The following is a 27,648-nucleotide window of genomic DNA, read 5'->3' on the forward strand; positions in this document are numbered from 1 at the left end:
GTCAATAACATCAGAACAAAATGCATTCTTCCATTCACAAAATTTACTCTCAAACCATATTCTTTCTGGAAAAAAAATAACCACCAGATCAGTAAATTTAGCCACCTGATAGCCTCTTAAAAACTCAGAAAAGTAAATCCAATCATTTTTCAGTCTTTCCCCCTCCTCAGTCTCATTTCATTTCCCAGAGAAATCACAAATATAAGCTGTTACCCCATTTACCCAGATAATTTTTTGACTACACTGTAAGTCCATTATGGGCAGGGAACGTGTCCGCTACTTCCGTTGCATCATACTCTCCCAAGCGATTAGAACGGTGCCCTGCAAATAGTAAGCATGAGAAGCAGTGTGGTTTAGTGGGAAGAGCATGGGCTTGGGAGTCAGAGGTCGTGGATTCTAATCCCAACTCCGTCACTTGTCAGCTGTGTGACTTTGGGTGAGTCACTTCACTTCTCTGTGCCTCAGTTACCTCATCTGTAAAATGGAGATTAAGACTGTGAGCCCCACATGGGATGACCTGATTACCTTGTAACTATCCCAGCGCTTAGAACAGTGCTTTCCACACTGGAAGCACTTAAATACCATCATTCGATTCAATAAATACCACTGATTGAAAATGTTTTGTCTTACCAAAATTGCTGGATATCGATGCAACGGTAACTTCAGATACATAAGTCAGAGTGGAAGAGGCCCAACCTCTGAGGAGGTCATGACCTCTGACCTGATATTCCCCTGCAGGAAGAGATGGAACCAAGCACCGTAGAACGGTCCAGTTGCCGTTGACGCCCAGGCAGGGTGACTCCCCAATGAGAATCCGCATGTTCTCGACGGCAGAGATCTGAGCCACCCCGATGGAGAGGATGAGATCCTCTGGTGGAGACGCGAAAAGCAACACTGGCGTGGAGGCTTCCTCGTAATCAATCGCCCCCGTGGGATAGGCGACGCCGTCGATTTCTAGCTTTAGAGGAACGCTACCGTTCCCCGCGGGAAGGACGCATCGAATAAGCCCAGAACCGACATCCAGTGGGAGGCAGGGTTCCTCCCCCACTAGGACCATGGTAGTGTTCTGACCCTGCAGAGCTGCACCCTGTAGGGTCAGAAGCCCCCCACCCCAGACTCCAAAGCTCGGGGGGAAGAAACGGAGAACCCTTGGAGTGATGCTGAACCCACTGGTTCCACTGGCCATGCAAGCTCGCCCATTTCTCTCATTGAAGACCGACAGGTGATGGTGACCAGGGGAGATGTCAATCACCTGGCACTCCACCAGCCCAGTTTCATTAAAGAAAGTGACGGGACAGGGAAGTTGGTCATCGACCACAACCGTCAGTTCGTTGCTCCCCCTGGCCAGCCTCTGACCCCTGATCAACAATTTGGTCAGCCTCCCATCATCCCTGAGGGTCAAAGCGTCCACTGTGGGGGTTGCGTCTTCCACCAGTTGAAGGGAACAGCTTTCAAGGCATGCACTTGCTATCCCGTTGACCGTGACCGTAACATTCAGCACTTGAGACGCCACAGAAGAGGAGCCGTCCCCCGGAAGGACCAGGCAACTGATTTCCCTATCTCCCAAACTCCGGAGCTCACAAGTGTAAGGCCCAGGGAGATCAACTTCCACCTCCTTGCTTCTGGACCGGAATGCCGAGCCCTTCACGGTCAGCAGAGTCCCGCCACAGATGGAACCCTGACCGGGCAAGACGCCAGTGATTTGAGGTGCCACCGTGAAGTTCTGCAACCCAGCCGACATATTGGCAAATCCCATCTGCTTCTGGAGAACCCGGAAGGGATACGTCCCAGCTTCCAAGCTGCCCAAGGGCAAGGAGCACTCGGCCAGAGACTCGGTGCCGTTGGTGACCCGCAGCTCCAGGTCACATGTCACATCGCCGAGCATGGCCTCTGAGGAGGATAAATGAGTCCCTTCCACACGCAACCTCAAACGGCCATCCACCGTCTCCCCTTGCAGAGCTGTGACTAAGGGAGTTAAATTTGCTTGATACCAAAAGGTCAGGTTTGACTGCCCCGCGAGTGAAGGGGCACCATGGGCGATGGACTGTTTGCCAATCCGCACCTCCACGGGGGCGGGAACAGTTTGGGAATCCAAACTAGCCATGGGAAAGGCTGGTGGCACCTGGCACCAGATGGTATCCTCAGTTGACTGCAGGATATCACAGGCCTGGGAGCTCACGGATACGGAAATCAAGGCTGGGTCTTCGCTGAACCCCAGTCCAGAAAGAGTAAGGGTGGTTCCGCCTAAGATGACAGTTTTTGAAACAGAAAATTAGAAACAAATCACATTAAGGAAAGGTTCCTGCAGAATGTAAGTTACTTATCAGACTGTAAGCTCCCTGTAGGCAGAGATCGTCCAACAGTATTGCGTTGTATTTTCCCAAGCATTTATCAAAGGTATTTATTGACTGCTTACTGTGTGCAGAGCACTGTACTCAGCACTGGGGAGAGTACAGTACAACAGAGTTGGTAGACATATTCCTTGTCCTCAAGGAGCTTGCTTATAGTCTAGAGTTTAATAGCACGTTCTGCACACAGTACTTGCTCAATAAATATGATTGATTTATGAATCGAGTGGGTCCTGGATGGGCAAGGACTCTTCTTAGGAATGCAACCTCCCTCCACCTAAAACCAGGTGGTAAAAGATCTTGGAATCAAACCCCCATTTCACCCTATGGTTTCAAAGAAGTTTCAGGGTAGAAATTTTACCTACCAGTCAGGAAAATTTTTAATTTTTAATCGACAATGCAAGGATGTCTGATTCACCTGGTGCTCCTACAATGCAGAGGGTGGATTTGTATTCTTGCCCAGAGCTGCTTCGAGGAAAACTCTTACTAAAGCCCTCACCTGTTTCAACACCACGTGCACAAAGCCACGGCATGTTATATCCAAACCGGCTCACAGTCGATGAATGATTCCTAATTCCCAACAATATTCCCACCAAAATTTGGAGTGAACACATACTTTGAGATAGAACCATTAAGATTGTGAGCCCCAAGTGGGATGGGGACTGTGTCCAACCCAATTTTTTGGTATCCACTCCAGTTCTTAGCCCAGTGCCTGGCACATAGTAAGCACTTAAATAATGCAATTATTATTTTTTATTATGATTATCATTGCCCAAATATGGAACAGAGCAGTGGCTGCAGCCCAGTGAGAAAGGCAACTCTGCCTTCATTTAGAACAGGGAAGTTCCATTTCTAACACTTTACTATTGGTTTGAATGAACGCTATCACGTCTACCAACTACGACGTATTATACTTCCCCAGGCACTTAGTACAGTGCTCTGCACACAGTAATCACTCAATAAATACACTGATTGATTTAAGTTAAAACTGTAGCACATGTTAAGGGCTTATTCTGGTTAAGTCACTTAACTTCTCTGTGCCTCCGTTCCTTCATCTATAAACTGGGGAATAAGACAGTGAGTCCCACATGGGACAACCTGATTACCTTCTATCTCCCCCAGCGCTGAGAACAGTGCTTGGCACATAGTAAGCGCTTACCAAACCCATCATTATTATTATTAAGAACTGGGATAGATACAAGATCATCACGTCGCAACAGTACTGCCGATTGCGAAAAATCAGTCTTCCTAAAGACACCCACCGAAACCTGAATGGAAGAGTGAGTGAAGCAGTCGCAAGAGGAATCCACGCTGAAAGTGTGACACCTGCGAGACTGTAGGAAATTCCCCAACCACATTATGTTTGTGCAAATGAGTATACGAGCCATATGCATCATAAGCATATACATTCCCTCTAGACTGTCAGCTTCTTATGGACAGGGAATGTATCTAACAACTCTGTTATATTGTACTCTCCCAAGTGCTTACCACGGTGCTCTGCTCACAGTAATCCCTCGATAAATATGGTCGATCGATATGGCCATTACATAATTCTGCTCCCTTAAAAGCGTGAGCCGACAAGTCAGGGGACCTGGTTCTAATCCTAGATCAGGTACTTGCCTGCTGTGTGATCTTGGGCGAGTCACTTGATTATTCTGTGTCTCAGTTTCCACATCTGTAAAATGGTGACTGCTTAGACTGTGAGTCCTTTGTGGAGCAATAATGCGTCCGGCGTGATTATCTTGTATCTACCCAAGTGCTTAGTAAGCACTCGGATACCACAATTATTATTATATACCTATATAATAGTGATGATATTTGTTAAACACTTACTATGTGCCCAGCATACAAGTTAACGATAATGATAATGATAATAATGATGGTATTTTGTTAAGCATTTACTATGTGCCAAGCACTGTTCTAAACACTGGGTTAGACACAAGTTAATCAGGTTGGACACAGTCCCTGTCTCACACGGTGCTCACACTCTCAATCCCCATTTTACAGATCTGGGGCCTAGAGGAAGTGAAATGACTTGCCCAGGGTCATATAGCAGACGTGTGGTGAATCTGGGATTAGAACCCCGGATACCTCTGACTCTCAGGCCCTTGCTCTATCCTCTAGGCCACACTACTTCAACCTAAACAGTCAGATTCCTCTGAGACCCAGGGGATTGACTGTCCCATTCATATCCAGGACAGCTGGCTCCAGCCTCCTGACTGACTCCGTAGAAGACAGCACAAAAGTGGTTTCTTCAGATTACTTACCTAAAAGCGAGCCACAGCAGGGGTCGATACTGAAGACTTCCAAGAGGTATTGGATTTGCAGATCAATCCTGCAGAACACAAAGGTCTCCCCGCTGAAGATTTGCCAGACCAAATCACTGGCATGTGCTTATTAATACTTTCTTTTGGCTAGAACTTTGCTCCAGAAGTCCCCCTGTGAGTTCATCCTCTATAACCGCTAAAATCCATCTTCTCTTCTCCGCCCAAACTGTTAGCATGTTAATCCAAGCGCTTATCCTATCCCATCTTGATTACTCTATCAGCCACCTAACTGATTCCTGTCTCTCCCCACTTCAGTCAGTATTTCACTCTGTTGCCTGGATCATTTTTCTACAGTAACGTTCAGTCCATATTTCCCCGGTTACCCATCCAACTCCACATCAAACAGAAACTCCTCACCGTCGGCTTTAAAACACTCGATCACCTCGCCCTTCTTACTTCACCTCACTAGTCTCCTTCTACCAGCCCACTTTGCTCCTCTAGTGCCAACCTTCTCACTGTACCTCAATCTCCTCTATCTCTTCGCCAACCTCTCGCCCCCATCCTGCCTCTGGCTTGGAACGCCCTCCCCCTCATACCCGACAGATTACTCCCTCTGCCTTCAAAGCTTATCATAATAATAATAATGTTGGTATTTGTTAAGCGCTTACTATGTGCCGAGCACTGTTCTAAGCGCTGGGGTAGACATAGGGGAATCAGGTCGTCCCACGTGGGGATCAGTCTTAATCCCCATTTTACAGATGAGGGAACTGAGGCACAGAGAAGTTAAGTGACTTGCCCACAGTCACACAGCCGACAAGTGGCAGAGCTGGGATTCGAACTCATGAGCCTTATTGAAAGCACGACTCCTCAAAGAGGCCTTCCCTCCCGACTAAGACCTCTTTACCTTTTCTTCCACTCCCTTCTGCGTCATCTGACTTGCTCCCTTCATACATCCCGCCTCCCAACCCCACAACACGTATATCCATAATTGATTTATATATACATTAATGTCTGTCTCTCCCTCTAAGCTCTTTGAGGGCAGGGAATGTGTCTATTATGAGAAGCAGCGTGGCTCAGTGGAAAGAGCCCGGGCTTGGGAGTCAGAGGTCATGGGTTCGAATCCCAGCTCTACCACTTGTCAGCTGTGTGACCGTGGGCAAGTCACTTAACTTCTCTGTGCCTCAGTTACCTCATCTGTAAAATGGGGATGAAGACTGAGCCCCACGTGGGACAATCTGATTACCCTGTATCTACTCCAGCGCTTAGAACAGTTCTCTGCACATAGTCAGCGCTTAACAAATACCAACATTATTATTATACTGTTATATTGTACTTTCCCGAGTGCTTAATACTGTGTTCTGCACACAGTAAGCTGGATTGATTCCTCTCTGCCCCCCTGCCTCTCCATCAATTCCCTACAGCATTCCCTACCTTAGCCTGGGGGGGGTGGGGGTGCAGGGGAAGCACCAACCTACAAGTGCAGAGAGACCAAAACAAAAGCAGGATGGGGCGACTGAGGATCACACAACATCCTTTATGGGAATTTCAATTCCCAGTAGTAGTAATGTAATAGATTCTGCAGCTCTTTGCTCTTTCTTGTGTGTTTGCTTTTCCCAGGAACGTTGAGGCCAGAGGTTTTTGTTCCCGTAGCTTAAGGGTGGGAGGGGCAGGACTAGTCAGTGAGGTAGTTAGGAGGGTAGTGAGAAAGGAGGATCCAATGCAAATTTTGTTTGCCAATCACAGGTCATCAGATTCTCATGGACAGAGAACAAATTTTTTCAGCCAATCTCGGGCCAGCAGAGCCTTAACCTCAATTGGGGTTAAGGAGAATGGAAGTCTAGCCACAGATTCTGTCTGCCATCGCCCCCACTGGTGACTGAACAGGGGCCACCTTTCCGGTCACCGTCCAGAAAACGGAAGCCAAGCAGCTCTGTCCCTCACCCCCAAATTCTCATATAGGGATTCCGCACGCCTAGGTGAAGTGGGAGCTGTGAGTTGGATTCGGAAATAAGGTATGCAGCATAAATACCGGGGATGGATGACTTTTAGAAAGTAACAGCAAGGCCACCCTCACTTAGCAGAAGAGTTGCTGTCGAGCTGCCGCATCATCCTGCCATGCTTTTTAAACCACCGTTTACCGAGGGGAAGACAAACTCCTTAGGGTCAGCTACAGACACCTCTGCTCCCCACTCTCAAAAATCCTTCAATTTGATGGCCCCTTCACCCTATTATCACCTCACTGCCGAGCCCCAATTTCACGGAGAGGCCCAAGGCCAGAGCTTCCCCCCTGCAAATGGCTGACTAGCAAGCCGTCAGCGGGCTGGGGGAGAAAGAAGACCCTCCCTCTTACCCGTCCGAGCCGATGCGGATTCCATTCATCGTAACTGAAATGGGGTGCCATCCCAAAGGCAGGGGGGGCAGCGTCACATAGAATCCTTCGGGCACTTGCTCTCGGACCCAGGCCGGGTCTCCTCCGACATGGACTTGGACATCCAAGTCCGTATACTCTTCCAGTGAACTGGTCCTGATAAAGAGGGTCTGGTCTCCTGCAAGGAGAAGACGATGGGCCGGGTTGGTGGCATCAATCAGATTCCGCTTCCAGTTCCAATCACAGGGAATGAGTCCCCCTCCACCACCCCAAAACGCTCACTTGCACACTCTTCGCAGTGAATTTGTGATCGCTAGGAAGGCATGGAGCAAACTGTGGCATATACTGGAACCGTGTAGCCGGTAAGCTCGCTGTGGGCGGGGAATGGATAGAGCACAGGCCTGGGAGTTGTAAGGATCTGGGTTCTAGTCCCAGCTTGGCCACCTGTCTGCCTCTGTGTGTCCTTGGAAAAGTCACTTCATTCCGCTGGGTCTCAGTTACCTCATCTCTAAAATGGGGATTAAGATTGTGAGCCCCAAGTGGGACGGGGACTGTGTCCAACTCGATTTACTTGCACTACTCCAGCATTCAGAACAGTGCTTGGAAAACAGTAAGTGCTAAAAAAGTACCATATCAATTATTATGTGCTTGTTATATTATTATATAGTACTCTCCCAAATGCTTACCACAGTGCTCTGCTTACAGACTCAATAAATACAACTGACTGACTGATTTGGTAGTCGCCTAGTGACAAACGAGTTATTGCTTTTCCCAAAATGCCCAATCGCCAGGCCGTAACTGTCACTCTGATATCATTTGAGTTACTCCTCTTCCCCTCGACCGTAAGCTCATGGTGGGCAGGGAACGAGCCTACCAACTCTGTTGTATTTTACTCTCCCAACTGCTTAGTTCTGTAATAGCTGTGGCATTTGTTATGGTTTTAACTATGTGCCAGGTGCTCTACTAAGAGCCGGTGTGGATATAAGCCAAGTGTCCCTGTCTGACATGGGGCTCACAGTCTTAATCCCCATTTAACAGCTGAGATGACAGACACAGAGGAAGTGAAATGACTTGCCCAAGGTCACACAGCAGACAGTACTCTGCACAAAGTTAGCACTCAGTAAATGATTGATACAGATCGTATTTCTCAAAAATATTCTTCACCCTTCTGTTCTCAACCAAGGTTTTCCTCCCTCTCCCCAGATCCCCAACTTGTCTCCCACTAGCCAAGGAGGGATTCATCCCACTGGAATTACCCCTTTGAAAAATTTGAATGGGACTTCACCTCCCCTTGACTACAAAAATATTCCGATGAAGTTTTACACTCGGAAAAATAATTCATCTCATTGTACATATTAATAACAAGAAGTCTTGGATGCTCGGTCAATTGTCAGCTTCATCCTAGATGCCTTTGAGGCACTGGTGTAATTTATTTATTCTTTTCATTATAGAAAGAAAATTCCATTAAAAGCCAAAGTCACTGAACTCCAAACAGAATATTGAGCTCCCTCCTCTCTGGCCACTTGATTGGGAAGAATCTATACCACGGAGGAATTCGACACCACTTTGGTCGCCCGAGGCGGCAAATTCTTCCACTGCTTCGACTTATCTGAACAACGCTGAGATGCTAGAGAAGTGTTCTCAGTTATGCAGCCCAAAGCACTGGGAAATTGCTTGAGAACCAGAATGTGGAGCAAAGACATTCTCTCCCAGAAACGAGGCGTACTTAGATGGAAACATTCATTCAATCGTATTTATCGAGCACTTTACTGTGCGCCAAGCACTGTATAAGTGCTTGGGAGAGTACAACAATAACCAGATACATTCCCTGCCCATAATGAGCTCACAGTCTAGAGAGGACGCTGCATGTGGGCTTGCAGCCTTTATTCACCCTACCCTCAGCCCCTACATATTGGGCTTGCATTTGAATCTGTTCCTTTAAGCACTTGGTATTCACCCCTCCTTCAGCTCCAAAACACTCATCCATGTAGCCGTAATTTATTCATTGCATATTTGTACGATGAACGACGTACATTGTACATTCATTTATTCGATATATAGTCTTCCCCTCTAGACTGTAAGTTCCTTGTGGGCAGGGAACATGTTTATCAACTCTGTTGTATTGTCTTCCCCCAAGTGCTTAGTACGATTCTCTGCACACACTAAAGGCTCAATAAATACAATCGATTGAGTCACTGAGATGCCAGAGTGTTTCATAACTCTTATATTTGCTCAGAATCCCTGGAAAGGCCAAGTTAGAAGCAGAGCAGAGGAGCAAAGGTGAGCGACTAATCCCTAGAACAACTGGTCCTAGGAACAGACAATTAGGTGAATAGCCTGCAGACTATAAGCTCTTTGTAGGCAGGAAATCGGGTCTATTTGTATTGAAAACAATAATAATAACTGGTATTTTTCAAGCGCTTACTATGTGCTAGGCACTGTACTAAGCACTAGGGTGGATACAAAAATTAAGTGGGGCACAGTCTCTGTCCCCCATGGGGCTCACAGCCTCAATCTCCATTTTGCAGAGGAGGTCACTAAGGCACAAAGACGAGTGATTTGCCCTTCAAGGTCACACGGCCGACGAGTGGCGGAGCTGGGATTAGAATACGTAACTTTGACTCCCAGGCCCATGCTCTATCCACTATACTAATTATTGTATTTAAGCGCTTACTATGTGCCAGACACTGTACTAAGCACTGGGGAGAAGATAAAAATCTGGTTGGACACATTCCCTGTCCCACGTGGGATGTTTAGTTTCAATCCCTATTTTATAGATGAGATAACGGAGGCCAAGAGAAGGAGTGACATGCCCAAAGTCACACAGAAGACAAGTGGCGGTCAGGATTAGAACCCATGACCTTCCGACTCCCAGGACCCTGCTCTATCCACTATGCCATGCTGTTTCTTGTATGGCACTGTGCTTTCCCAAGGGTCTAGTAAAGCTCTCTGTGCACAGTAAGCGCTCAGTAAATACCACCGATTGACAGATGGAAGGAGTTAGAGGTTGAGCTCCAAGAAAGTCTCGCCTCTTTCCACTCAGAGCAATCCAAGCCAACACACCACCCAAAACCATTCCCCACAGAGAGGGAAGGTCAAGTGCTGGATTGGAAGCTTCTTGGGGGCAGGGAACCATGGCTTAATTTGATCACACATTCTTAAGGCCCTAATACAGACCCCTACTCACCGGAGTGAGAAGCAACAAAATCTAGTGGAAGGCACAGAGCACCGGGAGTCAGGAGACTTGGGTTCTAATCCCACTCTCTCGCTTGCCTGCTGCGTGATCTGAGGCAAGTCACTTAACTCCTCTGGGCCTCAGTTTCCTCCTCTGTAAAAGGGGGAATCGACACCTGATCTCCCTCCTGCTTAGACCACGAGCCCTATGTGTCTAGAATGATCACGTTGTGTCTATCCCAGTGCTTAGAACAGTGCTGGGCATGTAGTAAGAGCTTAACAAACACCAGAATCGTTACTAATAGCAGTCATTATGTCCACACAAATAACGATTGATAAATCCAGCGACTGACCTGTCAACAACTGAACATTAGCGGATTGAAGTGTGAGTAAATGACCTTTAGAAACTTATTTGTAAAGCAGCTGGATCTAAGTACGATTGTCCCCATTTTACAGGTGACGGAGCTGAGACAACTAGTATTAGGGATTCCCTGAAAGTCAAATAGCGAGTCGACGGTCTCTGAGTCAGATGCTATCAAACAGCGGTATCTGTTGAGCACTTACTATAATAATAACAGTAATAATTATTATGGTATTTAAGTGCTTACTATGTGCTAAACACTGTTCTCAGTGCTGGGGTAGATAGAGAGTAATCAGGTTGTTCTACATGGGACTCACTTTTAATCCCCATTTTACAGATTCGGTAACAGGCACAGAGAATAATAATGATAATAATGTTGGTATTTGTTAAGCGCTTACTATGTGCAGAGCACTCTTCTAAGCGCCGGGGTAGATATAGGGTAATCAGGTTGTCCCATGTGAGGCTCACAGTCTTAATCCCCATTTTACAGATGAGGTAACTGATTCACAGGGAAGTGAAGTGACTTGCCCAAAGTCACACAGCGGAGAAGCAGCGGAGCCAGGATTAGAACCCACACCCTCTGACTCCCAAACCTGTCCTCTTTCCACTAAACCACGCTGCTTCTCTTGCCGTGCACCATTCCGGCACCTTGAGCCGAGTGTCATACTAAGTGCTTGTTGTTGTTGTCTTAGGCCGTCGAGTCGTGTCCAACATATAGCGACACCGTAGACACGTCTCTCCCTGAATGCTCCACTTCCAACTGCCATTGTTTTGGTAGCGTATCCGTAGAATTTTCTTGGTAAAAATCCCGAAGTGATTTACTATCGCCTCCTTCACACAGTAAACGAGTTTCTGCCCTCGACGTTCTCCCGTGCCGATGCTGCCCAGCAAAAGTGAGTTTTGACTTGTAGCCGATGGCCTTCCGCTCACTAGCCACTGGCCAAGCTAGGAATGGAATGGACAGGCCTCTGCTTCACTCTCCCTCCTATAGTCTTGACTGGTAGAGTACTGGAAACTCTCCAGGTGCAACCCTGATAGGGGTACTAAGTGCTTAGGAGAGTAATAATAATGATTAGTGTTTGTTAAGCACTTACTATGTGCCAAGCATTGGCCTAAGCACTGAGTATAGAACAACCTGTTTCTGTTGTGGGCAGAGATTCTGCTTCCCCTTTTCCCGCTGCTCCCCCTCCGCTCTCTGCTCCCTCCCCCCTTCACCTCCCCTCAGCTAAGCCCCCTTTCCCTCTGCTCCTCCCCCTGTCCCTTTCCCTCCTCTCAGCACTGTGCTCATTTGTATATATTTTATTTCTCTATTTTGTTAATGAGGTGTACATCCCCTTGATTCTATTTATCGTGATTATGTTGTCTGGTTTTTGTCCATCTGTCCCCCCCCCGATTAGACTGTAAGTCCGTCATTGGGCAGGGATTGTCCCTATCTGCTGCTGAATTGTAGATTCCAAGCGCTTAGTACAGTGCTCTGCACATAGTAAGTGCTCAATCAATATTATTGAATGAATGTTTCCTGTCCCTAAGGAGCTTACAGTTCTAGAGGAGGAGACAGACATTAATTTGATTATGTAGTATGTAATTGAAAAATACATATGTAAGTGCTTTAAAGTTGAATGTGGGGAGAATATAAAATGCCAAAAAAGGCTAGAAATCTTGTATCCTGAATCACAGTCTGGCTTTCTATCACCAGGACCGCTCCTCTAAACTTGAAGTTCCTGGTGGGCAGGGACTGTACTTACCAACTCTATTATACCATACTCTCCCAAGAACTTAATGCAATACCATACACAGTTAATATTAGATTGATGGACTAATTTTCTGGAGCTCTCAGAAGCTCCTAAGTGCTGGAAAATGATGCGGAGATGGCCTTAAAGGTAACGGGCGCTTCCCAAGTTTCAGCTCTTAAGACGTCAAAGGGGCTAACGGTTTTTGACATCTTATATGGTGCTGGTCTTTCTGTGGGCAATTAAATCATTCCTTGACTGAGCGAGGACCCAGAAATCTGCGTTTTAATTGCATTTCTCCTTGCTGTTGAGTAATCAAGAATCACGACAAGCCAGGATTTTGGTAGATCAAACCAAGGACCCAGGGAGTGTCAGGCTAGCGTAAGAAATGCCCGATCAAGTGGCAGGAAGCCAGTCAGTCTAGGCTGAGAGCCCTTCCTCTAGACTGTGACCTCGCTGTGGGAAAGAATGTGTCTGTTGTTATATTTTATTCTCCCAAGCACTCAGTACCATGCTTTGCACTTGGTAAGCACTCAATAGATATAATTGAATTGAATTGCATTTAGGAATTCCCCAGGGCCTTGAAATGGACACTGTGCTGAGTGCCTCACAGCCTAGTCAATCATATTTACTGAGTCCTTAGTGTGTTCAGACCACTGTACTAAGCGCTTGGGAGAGTATAATATAACAAGAAACAGACACATTCCCTGCCCAAAATGAGATTACAGACAAGATGGGAGGAAACAGATGCTAATATACATAAATTACAGTTATATACATCCAACAAGGAGAAGGTGCTAGAAGACACTTTGGTATTTTTAAAAATGATATTTGTTCAACACTTGTTATGTGTCTAGCACTTTTTATGTGTCTAAATACTGGGGTAGATACAAAGTTCACCTGGTGGGGGACAGTCCCCATCCTACCTGAGGCTCAGAGTCAAGAGGGAGAACAGGTATTGAATCCCCATTTTCCATTTGAGGAAACTGAGGCACTGAGAAGTTAAGTGACTTGTGCATATTCATATTAATATCTGTCTCCCTGTTTAGACTGTAAACTTGTTATGGACAAGGAAGGTGTCTGCTAATTCTGCCACACTGCACTCTCCCAAGCACCTAGTACGGTTCTCTGTACATAGTAAGCACAAGTAAATACCAGTGACTGATTGGTTGTCCAATGTCACACAGCAGGCAAGTGAAGGAGCCAGAATTAGAACCCAGGTCCTCTGGCTCTCAGGCCCATGCTCTCTCCACTAAGTGACAGTGTTTCCCCATTTGTGAAATCTATTTATTTATGAATGTATATTAATGTCTGTCTCCTCCTCTAGACTGTAAGCTCATTGTGAGTAGGCAGTGTATCTGTTGTAATAATAATGTTGGTATTTGTTAAGCGCTTACTATGTGCAGAGCACTGTTGTAAGCACTGGGGTAGACACAGGGGAATCAGGTTGTCCCACGTGAGGCTCACAGTCTTAATCCCCATTTTACAGATGAGGGAACTGAGGCACGGAGAAGTGAAGTGACTTGCCCACAGTCACACAGCTGACAAGTGGCAGAGCCAGGATTCGAACCCCTGACCTCTGACTCCGAAGCCCAGGCCCTTTCCACTGAGCCACGCATTCTCCTCAGCACTTAATACAAGATGCGCTCAATAAATACGATTGAATGAATGAATTTACCTGCTGTGTTGCTTCCGTTCCTGCTTAGAGACAAGACAATTGGATTTAAGGACAGGGAATACGTCACGGCGTCTGGGAGAACAGCAGACTGGTTCCCACTGATGATGGTCACATTCACGGTGGGTCCGTCATCCCCCTGAAAATCCAGTTTAAGCAGCGATTAGTTTCGGACTTCAGAAAGGTGCCCCTTCAAAGTTGTGCATTTTCCAATGGCTTCCACCACAGTCTGAATCTTTCTTAAAGGTTCTTCCCTTAAGATATGAGGAGGAAATCCATTTATAGGGGATAGCTACGAAGCTGTCCTGTCCGGAGGCATAGAGTGGCCATCGGAGCCCTTTGGCAATCTGGTCCCGAGCAGCCAGAACTTCAGGAGAAAGGGAATTCCACCAGCTGGTGCTGAACCCTAAACACACACAGCCCTCCAATGTGGGAATCCGCTGTTCATTTCCCGGATCCCGGCCCTGGGGCCGTCAGCAGCGTGGCTCAGTGGAAAGAGCCCGGGCTTGGGAGTCAAAGGTCGTGGGTTCAAATCCCAGCTCAGCCACTTGTCAGCTGTGTGAATTTGGGCAAGTCACTTAATTTCTCTGTGCCTCAGTTACCTCATCTGCCAAATTGGGATTAAGACAGTGAGTCTCAAGTGGGACAACCTGATCACCTTGTATCCTTGTATTATTATTAATGATGGTATTTGTTAAGCGCTTACTATGCGCCAGACACTGTTCTAAGCAATGAGATAGATACAAGATAATCGGGTTGGACACAGTCCCTGTTAATAGTCAATTCCCATTTCACAGATGAGGTAACTGAGGCAGAGAGAAGTTAAATGACTTGCCCAAGGTCATACAACAGACAAGTGGCAGAGCCGGAGTTAGAACCCAGATCCTTCTGACTCCCAGGCCCAGACTCTATCCACTAGGACATAGCAGCAGCCCAGTCAGGAAAGATCCCATTTCCTGAAGGGACCCGGGTGCTCCAAGCCAAGGGGGGGGGGGGGGGGGTCACGAGAAGGAGGAGGAGAGAGATGAATGTAGGATGGAGAAGAGAGGGAAGAGAGAAGGAGACCCACCCTTAGAGGGTTCTTCTTACCCGAGGAGGAAGTCTGCACTGGATGCTCAATGAGCTGATGGTTGTGTTCCTGATGGGACAAGGCTGAGACCCAACCAGTATCAGGCTGACTCCTTCCAAACTGGTACCTCCGAGAGTGACCCAGCGGCCCCCTGCAATGGCAACATTTTCACCTTAAAGCGTGGATCATTAACAACAACAAACAAACAAAACAAAATGTGTTAAGCACTATGTGCCCAGCGCTGGGCTAAGAGCTAGGGTAGATACACTACAAATCAGATCAGACACAGTCCCTGTCCCACATGCGGCTTACAGCCGAAGGGAGGAGGAGAAAAGTCTAATCCCAGCTCTGCCACCTGACTGCTGCATGACCTCGGGCAGGTTATTTCATTTCTCTGTCCCGCAGTTTTCTCATCTGTAAAATAGGGATTAGTTCCTACGCCCTCCTACTTAGACTTTGAGTCCCACGAAGGTCAGGAACCGAGTCCGACCCGATTATCTTGTATCTACCCCAGTGCTTAGAACTGTATTTGGCATATAGTAAGGGCTTAACAAGTACCATAAGTATTATTAATTGCTCAATCTCCATTTTACTGAGGAGGAGAGGAAGGTACAAAGAAAGCAAATGGCCTGCCCAAGGTCACACAGCAGGCAAATGACAATATCTTTAGAACTTGCACTCAGTAAATACCACCATTACCTCTAGACTGCAGAGTGCCAGAGTAACAGGGCTGCTCTGTGGAGGAGGAGGAGATATTTGAACCAAAGGGGAAATTAACAGGCTGCCGGAAAAGGACTGAAGTTTGAAATCAAAATGTAACCGCTTGGGTGGATGGTGAGGGACTAGAGGGAGACCACATTGTAGTCGAAAGAGACTGGGCCTCTGAGTCCTAGTGGACCTAGGCTCAGACTCTGTCACTGACCAGCTGAGGGAGTTTCGGGCCAGTCATTTACCTTCTCAATGCTTCAATTTCCCCATCTGTAAAATGGGGACCCTCCCTACCTCACAGAGATGTTGTGAGAACAAACAAGAGAAGAGGAATACAGAAGTGCTCCGGAAAATGAAAATGCTATTCAAATTCAAGGTGACGTTGGAATGGGCTACTGAGAGAGATCAAAGGAAATCATCTGATAATAATAATAACGGTGCTATTTGTTGTGCGCTCTCTCTGTGCCAAACACTGCACTACGCACTTGGGAAGATGCAAGATAATACAATAGCCTCTGTCCCAAATAGAGCTCACAGTCTAAATAGCAAAGAGGACAGGTATTGAATCCTCATTTTACAGATAGGGAAACGGAGGCCCAGAGAAGTTAAGTGACTTGCTTAAGGTCACCCGGCAGACGAGTGGCATGACTGGGATTAAAACTCAGGTCCTCTAACTCCTAAGCCCATACTCTTTCCACTAGGCCATGCTGTTTCTCTTCCAGCAGATCTTCAGGAGGAGAAAAGACCTCCAACTTGCCGGGAAATATGATTCTCCCAGAAGACGGTGGATAGATTAGGGCATTTCTAAAAATCTCTCCAGACTTTGGAAGGTTGGCTCACACCTGCCATTTGCACGGTGCTGTCAGATCTGCCTGAGGTGCACCTGTCTGATCTCTATCTACTGGGCACTCACAGTGAGGCTGATGATACTCACCGAGTTCCTCTCTCCCCTTCCCGCAAGAGGAGAGGACCAAGTGCCTCATAAATATACATCTCTTCCCACCTCCCCACCCAAAATATTCTACCCTCCAAGCAGGCTGAAGAGACAAACACCATGGCAAGTTTACAGCAGCCTTTGTCCTCTGCTCTGCTTGATTCATTCATTCAATAAATAGTATTTATTGAGCGCTTACTACGTGTGGAACACTGTCCTAAGCGCTTGGAATGTACAAATCGGTAACAGATTCTTCAGAACATCCCCAGGAGGGACTGAATTCTATTACCTCCGTTTCCCAGGTAAGGAGGAGAGGCTCCGGGAACATCTATTGCCTTTGGTCACCCAACAATCTGGACGAACTTTGGTATTCTTCCCACCTGACAGATGCTCTTAGCACTTGCATCCGAGCCCTTCCGCTACAGAGACCCGGGACTACCAGCCTCCTTTCCTCAGCAGGTTTGTCCTGAATGACCAAAATACTTCATTTGGCAAGGTTGTATGGTAATATCAGCTTACGCAGTGTCCTGGACCCCAGAGGGACATGAGTGAGAACACGAACAGTTGTTCAACCTGGAAGCGAGAGACATACACAGTATGTCCCCCTGGAGATCAGCTATTTGTCCTTCGGAAGGACTTAAATACAAAGCCCAAGTGTTGCCTTTTGGGAGACCCTCTATTATTAACAATAATAATAATAATTTTGGTAATTGTTTAGGGCTTACTAAGTACCAAGCATTGTATTAAGCAGTGGGGTAGATACAAGACAATCAGCTCAGATAGAGTCCCTGTCCCCCACAGGGCTCATTGTCTAAGTAGGAGTCAGAACAGGCTTTGAATTCCTGTTTTATGATGAAGAAACTCCCGTCATGTAGCAGGCAAGTGGCAGAGCTGGGATTAGAATTCATTCAATAGTATTTATTGAGCGCTTACTATGTGCAGAGCACTGTACTAAGCGCTTGGAATGAACAAGTCGACAACAGATAGAGACAGTGCCTGCCGGTCCTCTGACTCCCACACCTATGTTCTTTCCTTCCACTAGCCCATACAGCTTTTCTGTTCTATTTAAACACTCAAACATCAGCAAGTCTGGGGACGCTTGGGGCAGGGGGTGTTCGGGGGGCGGGGGGGGGGAGACACATAAGAAAAAGACAATAATCCCCAAACCAAACTATAAATCCCAAATGCCCAACACTCAGAGGAAATGGTAAACCTGGGAATATAAAAATTCTGACCATATATCATCTTGATAGTAAACAAGGAGGAGAGGGGACAGGGTGGGATTACAGTCAACCACTGTCCCAAGGCATCTGTATAAAAGCTACTAAATGTTAGGAAGCCTCAACTAATCGGACACTGAGCTAGGGGCAGTCCAAACTTTTTGGATGAGTTTCCAGGAAAGCGATCCAGTTCAACCAGCACAATTCCAATTGCAAGTCCCTCGTGTGATTTTCTAGAATTTTCTTGGACAGTCTAAAAAGGATTGTGCTAGTAAAGCTGATATGAATAGGGAGAGAGGCACCTGCCACGATGTCCAAATAAACCAGTAGAACTTGGTGTAAATTTAAACATGGTTTAAGCGCTTAGTACAGCGTTTTGCACACAGTAAGCACTCAATAAAGACGATTGAACTGATGAATGAACATGGCTGGCTTTCTACATAATAATAATAATAATAATGTTGGTATTTGTTAAACGCTTACTATGTGCCGAGCACTGTTCTAAGCACTGGGGTAGACACAGGGGAATCAGGTTGTCCCACGTGGGGCTCACAGTCTTCATCCCCATTTTACAGATGAGGGAACTGAGGCACAGAGAAGTTAAGTGACTCGCCCACAGTCACACAGCCGACAGTGGCAGAGCTGGGATTCGAACTCATGAGCCCTGACTCCAAAGCCCGTGTTCTTTCCACTGAGCCACGCTGCTTCTCCAAGACATCCAGTCTCAAAGCCGCATGGTCAGATTTCAGGTCACATCCATTGAAGCGGGCCTCGGCTTCCCTTCCGACCTACCGATTTCTGAGCTCGAAGAGGGTTCCACAGCGCTCAGCCTGGGTTTGACGCTCAGGTAGATGGCGTCCCCGCCTCTGGCATGGATCGCCAAGCCGGTAGGCTTCACTCGCACCTGGACCCGATGCTCTCCGACCGGCAGGGCTTCCATCCGGCAGGTGACGTGAGATTGGTTGGCCGACGTGACGGCGCAGTTCCTCTCGCTCACCGATACCTGCACATCCTGCCTGACGGCGGGGAAGCCCGATCCGGTGATAAATGCCGTGAGGTGAAATCCATCCTCTGAAAGGACCAATAGAGCACACACAGCCTGAGCCAGTTCCCAATAATAATTGTGGTATTTGTGACGCGCTTACTCTGTGCCAAGCCCTGTACGGAGCACTGGGTTACCTAGAGAAGCTGCGTGACTCAGTGGAAAAAGCACGGGCTTAGGAGTCAGAGGTCACGGGTTCTAATCCCAGCTCCGCCACCTGTCAGCTTTGTGGCTTTGGGCAAGTCACTTAACTTCTCGGTGCCTCAGTTACTTCATCTGTAAAATGGGGATTAAGACTGTGAGCCTCACGTGGGACGACCTGATTACCTTGTACCTACCCCAGCGCTTAGAACAGTGCTCGGCACATAGTAAGCGCTTAACGAATACCAACATTATTTTTACAAGATAATCAGGTCCCACACGGGGCTCACATTCTAAATAGAAGAACAGGTATTGAATCCCCATTTTGCAGATGAAGGAACTGAGTCACCGAGAAGTTAAGTGACTTACCCAAGGTCACACAGCAGGTATGGGGTGGAGGCAGAATTAGAACCCAGGTCTTCTAACTCCCAGGCTCATGCTCTATTCATCAGGCCGTGCTGCTTTTCCCGGTCCACACGTCTCCACTTCTCAAAAGTCTCTAGTCGTTGTCCATCCACCTCCACATCAAACGCAAATTCCTCAACAACAGCTTTAAGGCACTCAGTCACCTCTCTCCCTACCTCAACTATCTCCTACCACAACTCAACCACCTCACTCCGTTCCTCTAACGTCAACCTACACTCTGAACCTCGACCTCGTCTATCCCTAGTGTTCTATCCACTAGACCCCGCTGCTCTTAGTTAATATCCACGACACTTCCATTTCCTCCTTCTGGGGAGACCAGCCGCCCGCTTGGCTCTGAGCTTGATGTGGCTTCCCCCCCTCAGCTCCGGACCCCACGGACGTACCAAGCTGGTATTCCACAGTGCTGACGCGTGGCGTGGATTCCCCGAGGTACTGGAAAGAACAGGAACCAGCACAGTGGGCTGGGATGTCATTCACCCCCACCACCACCTGTGGAGGTCCGAGAGATGACAAAGATGGCACATCAGATCCGGGGTGGACTTTTCCAAACATTTCCAGGTAAGATTCCCCCACCTGCCTGAAGACTTCTCTAAGCAGCCCCAGCACTACCCCCCTTCCAAAGCAGATTGAGGGTGATAGAAGAGTAAATTATTATTATTAATAATGATCTTGTACTTCCCAAGCGCTTAGTACAGTGCTCTGCACACAGTAAGTGCTCAATAAATGATTGAATGAATGATATTTAAGTGCTTACTATGTGTCAAGCACTGTTCTGGAGTAGATACAAGATAATCAGGTTGGACACAGTCCCTGTCCCACATGGAGCTTACGGTTTTAATCCCCATTTTACAGATGAGGTAACTGAGGCACAGAGAAGTGAAGTGGCTCACCCGAGGTCACATAACAGACAAGTGGCAAAGCCGGGATTAGAACCCAGGTCCTTCGGACTCCCGGGCCCGTGCACTATCCACTAATCGGGCATTCTAGCTAACTTAGATGTTAGAACTGTGACTTTTTTCTTCTCTTTCTTGCTGGGGTGGGGAAACATGAAATCTGGAGCCCCTTGGTAATACTGACTGATCGGTCAATCAATCAGTGGTATTTACTGAGTCCTTTCTGTATGCAGAGCACTTGGACCTGTACCCTTTATGAACAATAATAATAATAACGTTGGTATTCGTTAAGCGCTCACTATGTGCCCAGCACTGTTCTAAGCGCTGGGGTAGATACAGGGTAATCAGGTTGTCCCACGTGAAGCTCACAGTTAATCCCCATTTTACAGATGGGTAACTGAGGCACAGAGAAGTGACTTGCCCACAGTCACACAGCTGACAAGTGGCAGAGCCGGGATTCGAACTTTAAGCACTTGGTATTTACCCCACCTTCAGGTCTGCAACACTTAAGTACCTATTCATAATTTATTTTTTCATGTCTGTCTCTCCACCGCCCCCCCTCCAGACAGTAAGCTCTTTGTGGGCAGGTAACGAGTCTAACAACTCATTCGTTCAATCGTATTTTTTGAGCACTTACTGTGGGCAGAGCACTGTACTAACCACTTGGAAAAATCCCTATCTACTTGTTTTGTTGTCTGTCTCCCCCTTCTAGACTGTGAGCCTGTTGTTGGGTAGGGATTGTTTCGATCTATTGCCGAATTGTACTTTCCAAGCACTTAGTACAGTGCTCTGCGCCCAGTAAGCGCTCAATATATACGATTGACTGAATGAAAGTATAATTCAGCAACAAATAGAGACGATTCCGGCCCACAACGAGCTCACAGTCTAGAAGGGGGGAGACAGACAGCAAAACAAGTAGATAGGCATCAGTAGCATCAATAAATAGAATCATAGGTATATAGACACATCAGAACAAGTAAAACAGACATTAATATAGAGTTGTAGATATGTACATAGATGCATAAGTGCTGTGGGGTGGGGAGAAGGGAGTGAGTTGGGGCGATGGGGGATGGGAGGAGAGGGGGAGCTGGGAAAATGCTACATACAGTAAATACTCAAAAAATGCCATGAATTGATTGAGAGAAGAATACAAAAGTTTGTTAGGCTCTAACCCTGACTTCAAGGAGCTGATGAGGAGATTGAGATGAATGATAACGTAAGGAACCTCAGGATGGAGTCATTCAATAGTATTTATTTATTGAGCGCTTACTATGTGCAGAGCACTGTACTAAGCGCTTGGGATGAACAAGTCGGCAACAGATAGAGACAGTCCCTGCCGTTTGACGGGCTTACGGTCTGATCGGGGGAGACGGACAGACGAGAACAATGGCGATAAATAGAGTCGAGGGGAAGAACATCTCGTAAAAACAATGGCAACTAAATAGAATCAAGGCGATGCACAATTCATTAACAAAATAAATAGGGTAACGGAAATATATACAGTTGAACGGACAAGTACAGTGCTGTGGGGATGGGAAGGGAGAGGGGGAGGAGCAGAGGGAAAAGGGGAAAAAGAGGGTTTAGCTGCGGAGAGGTGAAGGGGGGGTGGCAGAGGGAGTAGAGGGAGAAGAGGAGCTCAGTCTGGGAAGGCCTCTCGGAGGAGGTGAGTTTTAAGTAGGGTTTTGAAGAGGGGAAGAGAATCGGTTTGGCGGAGGTGAGGAGGGAGGGCGTTCCGGGACCGCGGGAGGACGTGGCCCGGGGGTCGACGGCGGGATAGGCGAGACCGAGGGACGGTGAGGAGGTGGGCGGCGGAGGAGCGGAGCGTGCGGGGTGGGCGGTAGAAAGAGAGAAGGGAGGAGAGGTAGGAAGGGGCGAGGTGATGTAGAGCCTCGAAGCCTACAGTGAGGAGTTTTTGTTTGGAGCGGAGGTCGATAGGTAATCACTGGAGTTGTTTAAGAAGGGGAGTGACATGCCCAGATCGTTTCTGCGGGAAGATGAGCCGGGCAGCGGAGTGAAGAATAGACCGGAGCGGGGTGAGAGAGGAGGAAGGGAGGTCAGAGAGAAGGCTGACACGGTAGTCTAGCCGGGATATAACGAGAGTCTGTAACAGTAAGGTAGCCATCTGGGTGGAGAGGAAAGGGCGGATCTTGGCGATATCGTAGAGGTGAAACCGGCAGGTCTCGGTAACGGATAGGATGTGTGGGGTGAACGAGAGAGACGAGTCAAGGATGACACCGAGATTGCGGGCCTGAGAGACGGGAAGGATGGTCGTGTCATCCACGGTGATAGAGAAGTCTGGGATAGAAGTTAAGGAAGGGAGGAGGGCAGGGGCGATGGTTTTAATAAGGTGAGAGGGAATGGGGTCCGAGGCGCAGGTGGAGGGGGTGGCACTTGCGAGGAGGGAGGAGATCTCCTCTGAGGATACTGCAGGAAAGGATGGGAAAGTAGGGGAGAGGGTTGGTGGGGGGGAGGGGAGAGGCGGAGGGGTGACTTTGGGGAGCTCAGACCTGATTGTGTTGATTTTCGTGAGGAAATAGGTGGCCAGATCACTGGGGGTGAGAGATGGGGGAGGGGGAGGAACAGGGGGCCTAAGGAGAGAGTTAAAGGTCCGGAACAATCGGCGGGGGTGACGGGCATGGGTGTCGATGAGGGAGGAGAAGAAGTTTTGCCTGGCGGAGGAGAGGGCGGAGTTAAGGCAGGAAAGGATAAATTTGAAGTGTGTGAGGTCGGCTCGGTGCTTGGACTTTCGCCAGCAGCGCTCGGCAGCTCGAGCATAGGAGCGTAGGAGGCGGACGGAGGAGGTGATCCGGGGCTGTGGGTTAGTGGAGCGAGAGCGGCGGAGGGAAAGGGGGGCGAGAGAGTCGAGATGAGTAGAGAGGGTGGAGTTGAGAGCGGAGACCTGATCGTCGAGAGTGGGAAGAGAGGACAGGGCAGGGGAAGAGGCAGGATATTGGGGTGAATTTACTCACCAAGGCAAAACTGTAATGATGCCAGCCAAGCTTAAGAAAACTCTGTCTTGATTAGACCTTCACTTCCCCACCATCCTTCCCTTTCTCTGAATTCTACAGATCTCAACTGCCCATACCCCCAAGGCAAGAGAAAAGGGGCTAGTATTCATTAGAAGCAGCATGGGGTAGAGGATAAATCACAGGCCTGGGAGTCAGAAGGTCATGGGTTCTAACTCTGACTCCTCCACTTGTCTGCTGTGTGACCTTGGGCTAGTCATTGCACTCTCTGTGCCTCTGTACCTCATTTGTAAAATGGGGATCAAGACTGTGAGCCCCATGTGGGACAGGAAATGTGTCCAACCCCAGCGCTTAGTACAGTGCCTGGCACATAGTAAGTGCTTAACAATACCATAATTATGATCGTTATTATTATATCCCATTTCCACAGAAAGGAAAACTAAATCTAGACTTTAAATTCCTCAAGGGCAGGCGTTCTACCTACCAACTATCCAAAGCCCCTAAAACAGTGCTTTGCCCACAGATAATTCTCAATAAACACAATTGATCGATTGGCTTTCAGAAGGTCAGAGTGTTAGCCCATTGATACCCCAAATTAATGGCACAATCAGGAAGAAATTCCAGCGGCCTTCCTGGGTCCCAGCCTGATCTTCACCTGGGGCAGCGGGTGAGCTGTGGCGAGCATGTCTCCAAGAATGGGTCCAAGAAAAACGCCTCCATCATAAACCAGCCTTGCGGTCACAGCTGGGCTCAGGCCTGTGAGACTCTCAGCGGAGACCTGCAAGGAGAGGGAGAAACACTGAGGGTCAAAGCTACTACTGAGGTAACGGAAAATCAGTGAGAGGGGAGTCATTGCAATCACCACTGACCTCAAGCACTAACCCCACGAGCAGCATGAAGCAGCACTAATGGCTGTTTAGAGAAGTAGTGTGGTCTAGTGGATAGAGCTCAGGCCTGGGAGTCAGAAGGACCTGGGTTCTAAACCTGACTCTGCCACTTGTCCGCTGGGTGACCTTAGGTAAGTCACTTCAGCCTTGGACCTGTTACCACATCTATAAAATGATGATTAAGACTGTGAACCCCAAATGGGACATGGACTGTGTCCAATCGGATTAACCTTGTATTTAACTCAGTGCTTCAGTCATTCATTCGTATTTAATGAGCCCTTACTACGTGCAGAGCACTGTATTAAGAGCTTGGAAAGTACAGTTCAGCAACAGAGACAATCCTTAATCAACAACGGGCTTACGGTCTAGAAGCGGGGAGACAGACAACATAACCAAACAAGTGCTTAGAACAGTGCCTGGCACATAGTAAGTGCTTAACAAATACTAATGCGAACACTAAATACAAATACCGAAAAAAAAGGGTGCTCTTCAAAGTTTGACCACCTCCATCTCCATACCCTGGTGTGTGTTGGATTACCCGAAATTTACTACTTTCGCTTCCAGCTCCAAGACTCCGTCTCAGCTGTCTCAACACTTCTCTCTCTAATGCCTGCCGGTGATGGAGTCATTTGGCAGGACTGAAGAATGAGGCTTGACATTTAAGGCCCGAGATGCTGCACAGAGGAATTGATTATAGTGACAGTGGCTTGCCCAGTGCCACTCAAGCTCTCTCTTCTCTGCTAATCTTGTTTTCCCACAGGTGTCAGACTAGATGGGTCGAAAAGGGCGTGGTACGTTGCCAACTCTATGAGTGATCTTCCCCTGACCAGCCAAGTTACAGCGAGAACCAGGACTAGAATCCAGGTCTCCCGATTCCCAGGGCAGTGCTTTTTCTACAGGACCAAAAGCAGGACTTTCAAATATCTAAAACACAATCCAAAAGCCATCTCCTCCAAAATTAGGCTGTATAGATATGGGGCATAGATGTTGCTTCGTGTCTGTCTCCCTTGACTAATTTAGGCGGAAAGCTCTAGAGAGTAGAAATCAACTGCAATCTCTATGATTCTACAACCATGGATGCCTATTCTGGACAGGAACACTGAGGGATCCAATTCATAAGCATAGATAGAAATGATGACAGGCAGAGAGAGGAGCACTAGAAATCTGAAAATAGACTGTGAAAATTGGGAATAGAAAGTCCAGGTGCTGTTCATGCATTTTTAAGAAAGTTTTTTTGGATATATTAAATGTCACCATCACCCCCTTTGCCAAAAAACAAAAATCAAAGAAATTTTCTGTGGACTCCCACATCTAATTAGAGAATCCTTTAGCTATGCATATTTAGTAACCTCTGCTATGAGTTCTTCTTGTTTAAATTGTCTTCACTGTCTTCAAGTAGGGGTAGGATTATTATGCAGGGAATGTGGACCACTATTTTTCCATTAAAAACAGAACCCCAAGAATTGCAGTTTGGGGGATACAAGTTAAAAGGAAGAATTTCTTGAGAGTAGGGTTTGCTCCCACACTATGGCAGGTCTCTTAAAAATGTTTAAGAATACGAATGACAATCGACAGAATAATGAAAAATACTACAGCAATCAATCCTTTTTTAATGTCTGTTTCCTCCTCAAGACTGTAAGCTCTTCTGGGGCAGGGATTGTATCTACCAACTCTGTTATATTGTATTTTTCCACGAACTGAGTACAGTGCTCTGCACACAGTAAGTGCTCAATAAAGACTATTGATTGATTCTTCAGCAAGAGTAGTCAGATTAGACAGAGAGCGCTCTCCTTCCTAACTCCCTAACCCTAGCCCAGTAAACCAAAAAATCCACAACACAATGGGCCCTCATTTAGCCTTAGCCTTGTTCAGAAGCAGGGACGGGACAGGTAACCTCCCCAAACTCTCCCAGCCACGTTGGGTACCCTTCATTCTGTGTTTCCTTTGGTAAATGGGGATTAAGACTGTGAGCCCCATGTGGGACAACCTGATTCCCCTCTGTCTACCCCAGCGCTTAGAACAGTGCTCGGCACATAGTAAGCGCTTAACAAATACCAACATTATTATATTTCATGAAAGTCGAAGGACAGACCCACGAACGTGAACCTCAACAGCCCACTCAGAAGGGCTGATGCATTACACGGGCCCCACTAGGTCTGCGGCAATAGAATCATGTCCAAACCTTAATGAGGTTGGGCAGGTCCCCAGTCTTGACCATCCAGGTGAGGGTCCACACATGCCGGTAACAGGAGCTTAAGTCCTTTATCACGGTGAAATCACTGGCTTTAAGGTACTGAGCGGAGAAGTCATCTGCACTGTTCTGTAGCAGTTCACGGAGATCAGCAGAAGAGATGTGCACTGGGACACCTGGAGAAAAAGTCATTTACTGCTTCAAGCTCTAGCCTCAAACAGCCTCCCAGCTCCCATAACAATAATAATAATAACTGTGGTATTTAAGTGCTTAGTATGTGCCAGGCACTGTACTAAGTGCTGGTGTGGATACAAGCAAATCAGGTTGGACACAGTCCCTGTCCCAAAGAGGGCTCACAGTCTCAATCCCCATTTTACAGCTGAGGTAACTGAGGCACAAAGTAAAGTGATTTGCCCAAGGTCACACAGCAGACAAGTGGAAGAGTGGATCTGTGGGTTTCAGAGGGAAGCCCAGTGGGCAGGCGGGTAAGGACTCGGTGACACGCAGGTGGTCCGAGAATACAACCCTCCAGCCCTATCGGATCCCAGGCCAACCATACCACTCTGGAATGACTTGACCCCTAAAATGGCAACCCTTAAGTCCAGTCAGAACCTCAAAAACCTGGGAAAATCTTCACTTAACCTTGCAATGAAGTTGCCTTGACAATACCTGTTCACCTTCCCAAAGCCAACCCCAACAGACTTCCATGAAGACTCGGAATGGCTTAGTGACGTTCAGGATGGGGGACAGTGGGGAGACAGCTGCTCCCCAGTGAGCCCCAGTTTGTCAGAGGAAGTCTGTGAAACTGCTTTCCATCTCCTTCTTCCTTCCTCCAATTTCCGGTGATAGAATAATCCAAGAAAATCCCCAGATCAAGATGGGCAATTGACCAGGAAATGAGGTTGGCTCCAGGATGTGAAGTAGAAAACTGATACTTCGCAAATACCCCCTCCTCATCTGAAAGGGAGACTCCACAAAGTGGGGGGGGGGGGGGAGGAAGTTGTCTTGAAGCTGTCTTCGGTGAGGGAATCTCTCCGAACTCAGTCACCCACAGCTCCCAAAGACAGCTCCCTACTCTCCACCTCAATCCCACTGTGAGGAGCAGCATGGATTAGTGGACAGAGCATGGGCCCGGGATTCAGAAGGACCTGGGTTCCAATACTGACTCCATCACATATCTTCCGTGTGACCTTGAGTAAGTCACTTAACTTCTCGGGCTTCGGTTGCCTCATCTGTAAAATGGGGATT

At 47.6% G+C, this 27,648-nt stretch overlaps 1 protein-coding gene across 7 annotated transcripts in view; it reads right to left on the reverse strand.

The window, feature by feature from the left end:
- Positions 1 to 27,648, reverse strand: part of PKHD1 (PKHD1 ciliary IPT domain containing fibrocystin/polyductin) — a 344,877-nt gene that overhangs the window by 264,277 nt on the left and 52,952 nt on the right. For all 7 annotated transcript variants that reach the window (XM_029050691.2, XM_029050690.2, XM_029050688.2 and 4 more), the window contains 9 exons: positions 26,392 to 26,576; positions 23,978 to 24,100; positions 19,847 to 19,952; positions 18,647 to 18,925; positions 15,013 to 15,143; positions 13,927 to 14,062; positions 6,966 to 7,161; positions 4,616 to 4,683; positions 631 to 2,244 (listed from right to left, as the gene is read on the reverse strand). In XM_029050691.2, the coding sequence (XP_028906524.1) occupies positions 631 to 2,244; positions 4,616 to 4,683; positions 6,966 to 7,161; positions 13,927 to 14,062; positions 15,013 to 15,143; positions 18,647 to 18,925; positions 19,847 to 19,952; positions 23,978 to 24,100; positions 26,392 to 26,576 (2,838 nt within the window). The remainder of the gene's footprint in view (positions 1 to 630; positions 2,245 to 4,615; positions 4,684 to 6,965; positions 7,162 to 13,926; positions 14,063 to 15,012; positions 15,144 to 18,646; positions 18,926 to 19,846; positions 19,953 to 23,977; positions 24,101 to 26,391; positions 26,577 to 27,648) is intronic.

The sequence above is a fragment of the Ornithorhynchus anatinus genome, chromosome X1 (assembly GCF_004115215.2).
Source record: "Ornithorhynchus anatinus isolate Pmale09 chromosome X1, mOrnAna1.pri.v4, whole genome shotgun sequence".
Taxonomy (NCBI): Eukaryota; Metazoa; Chordata; class Mammalia; order Monotremata; family Ornithorhynchidae; genus Ornithorhynchus; species Ornithorhynchus anatinus.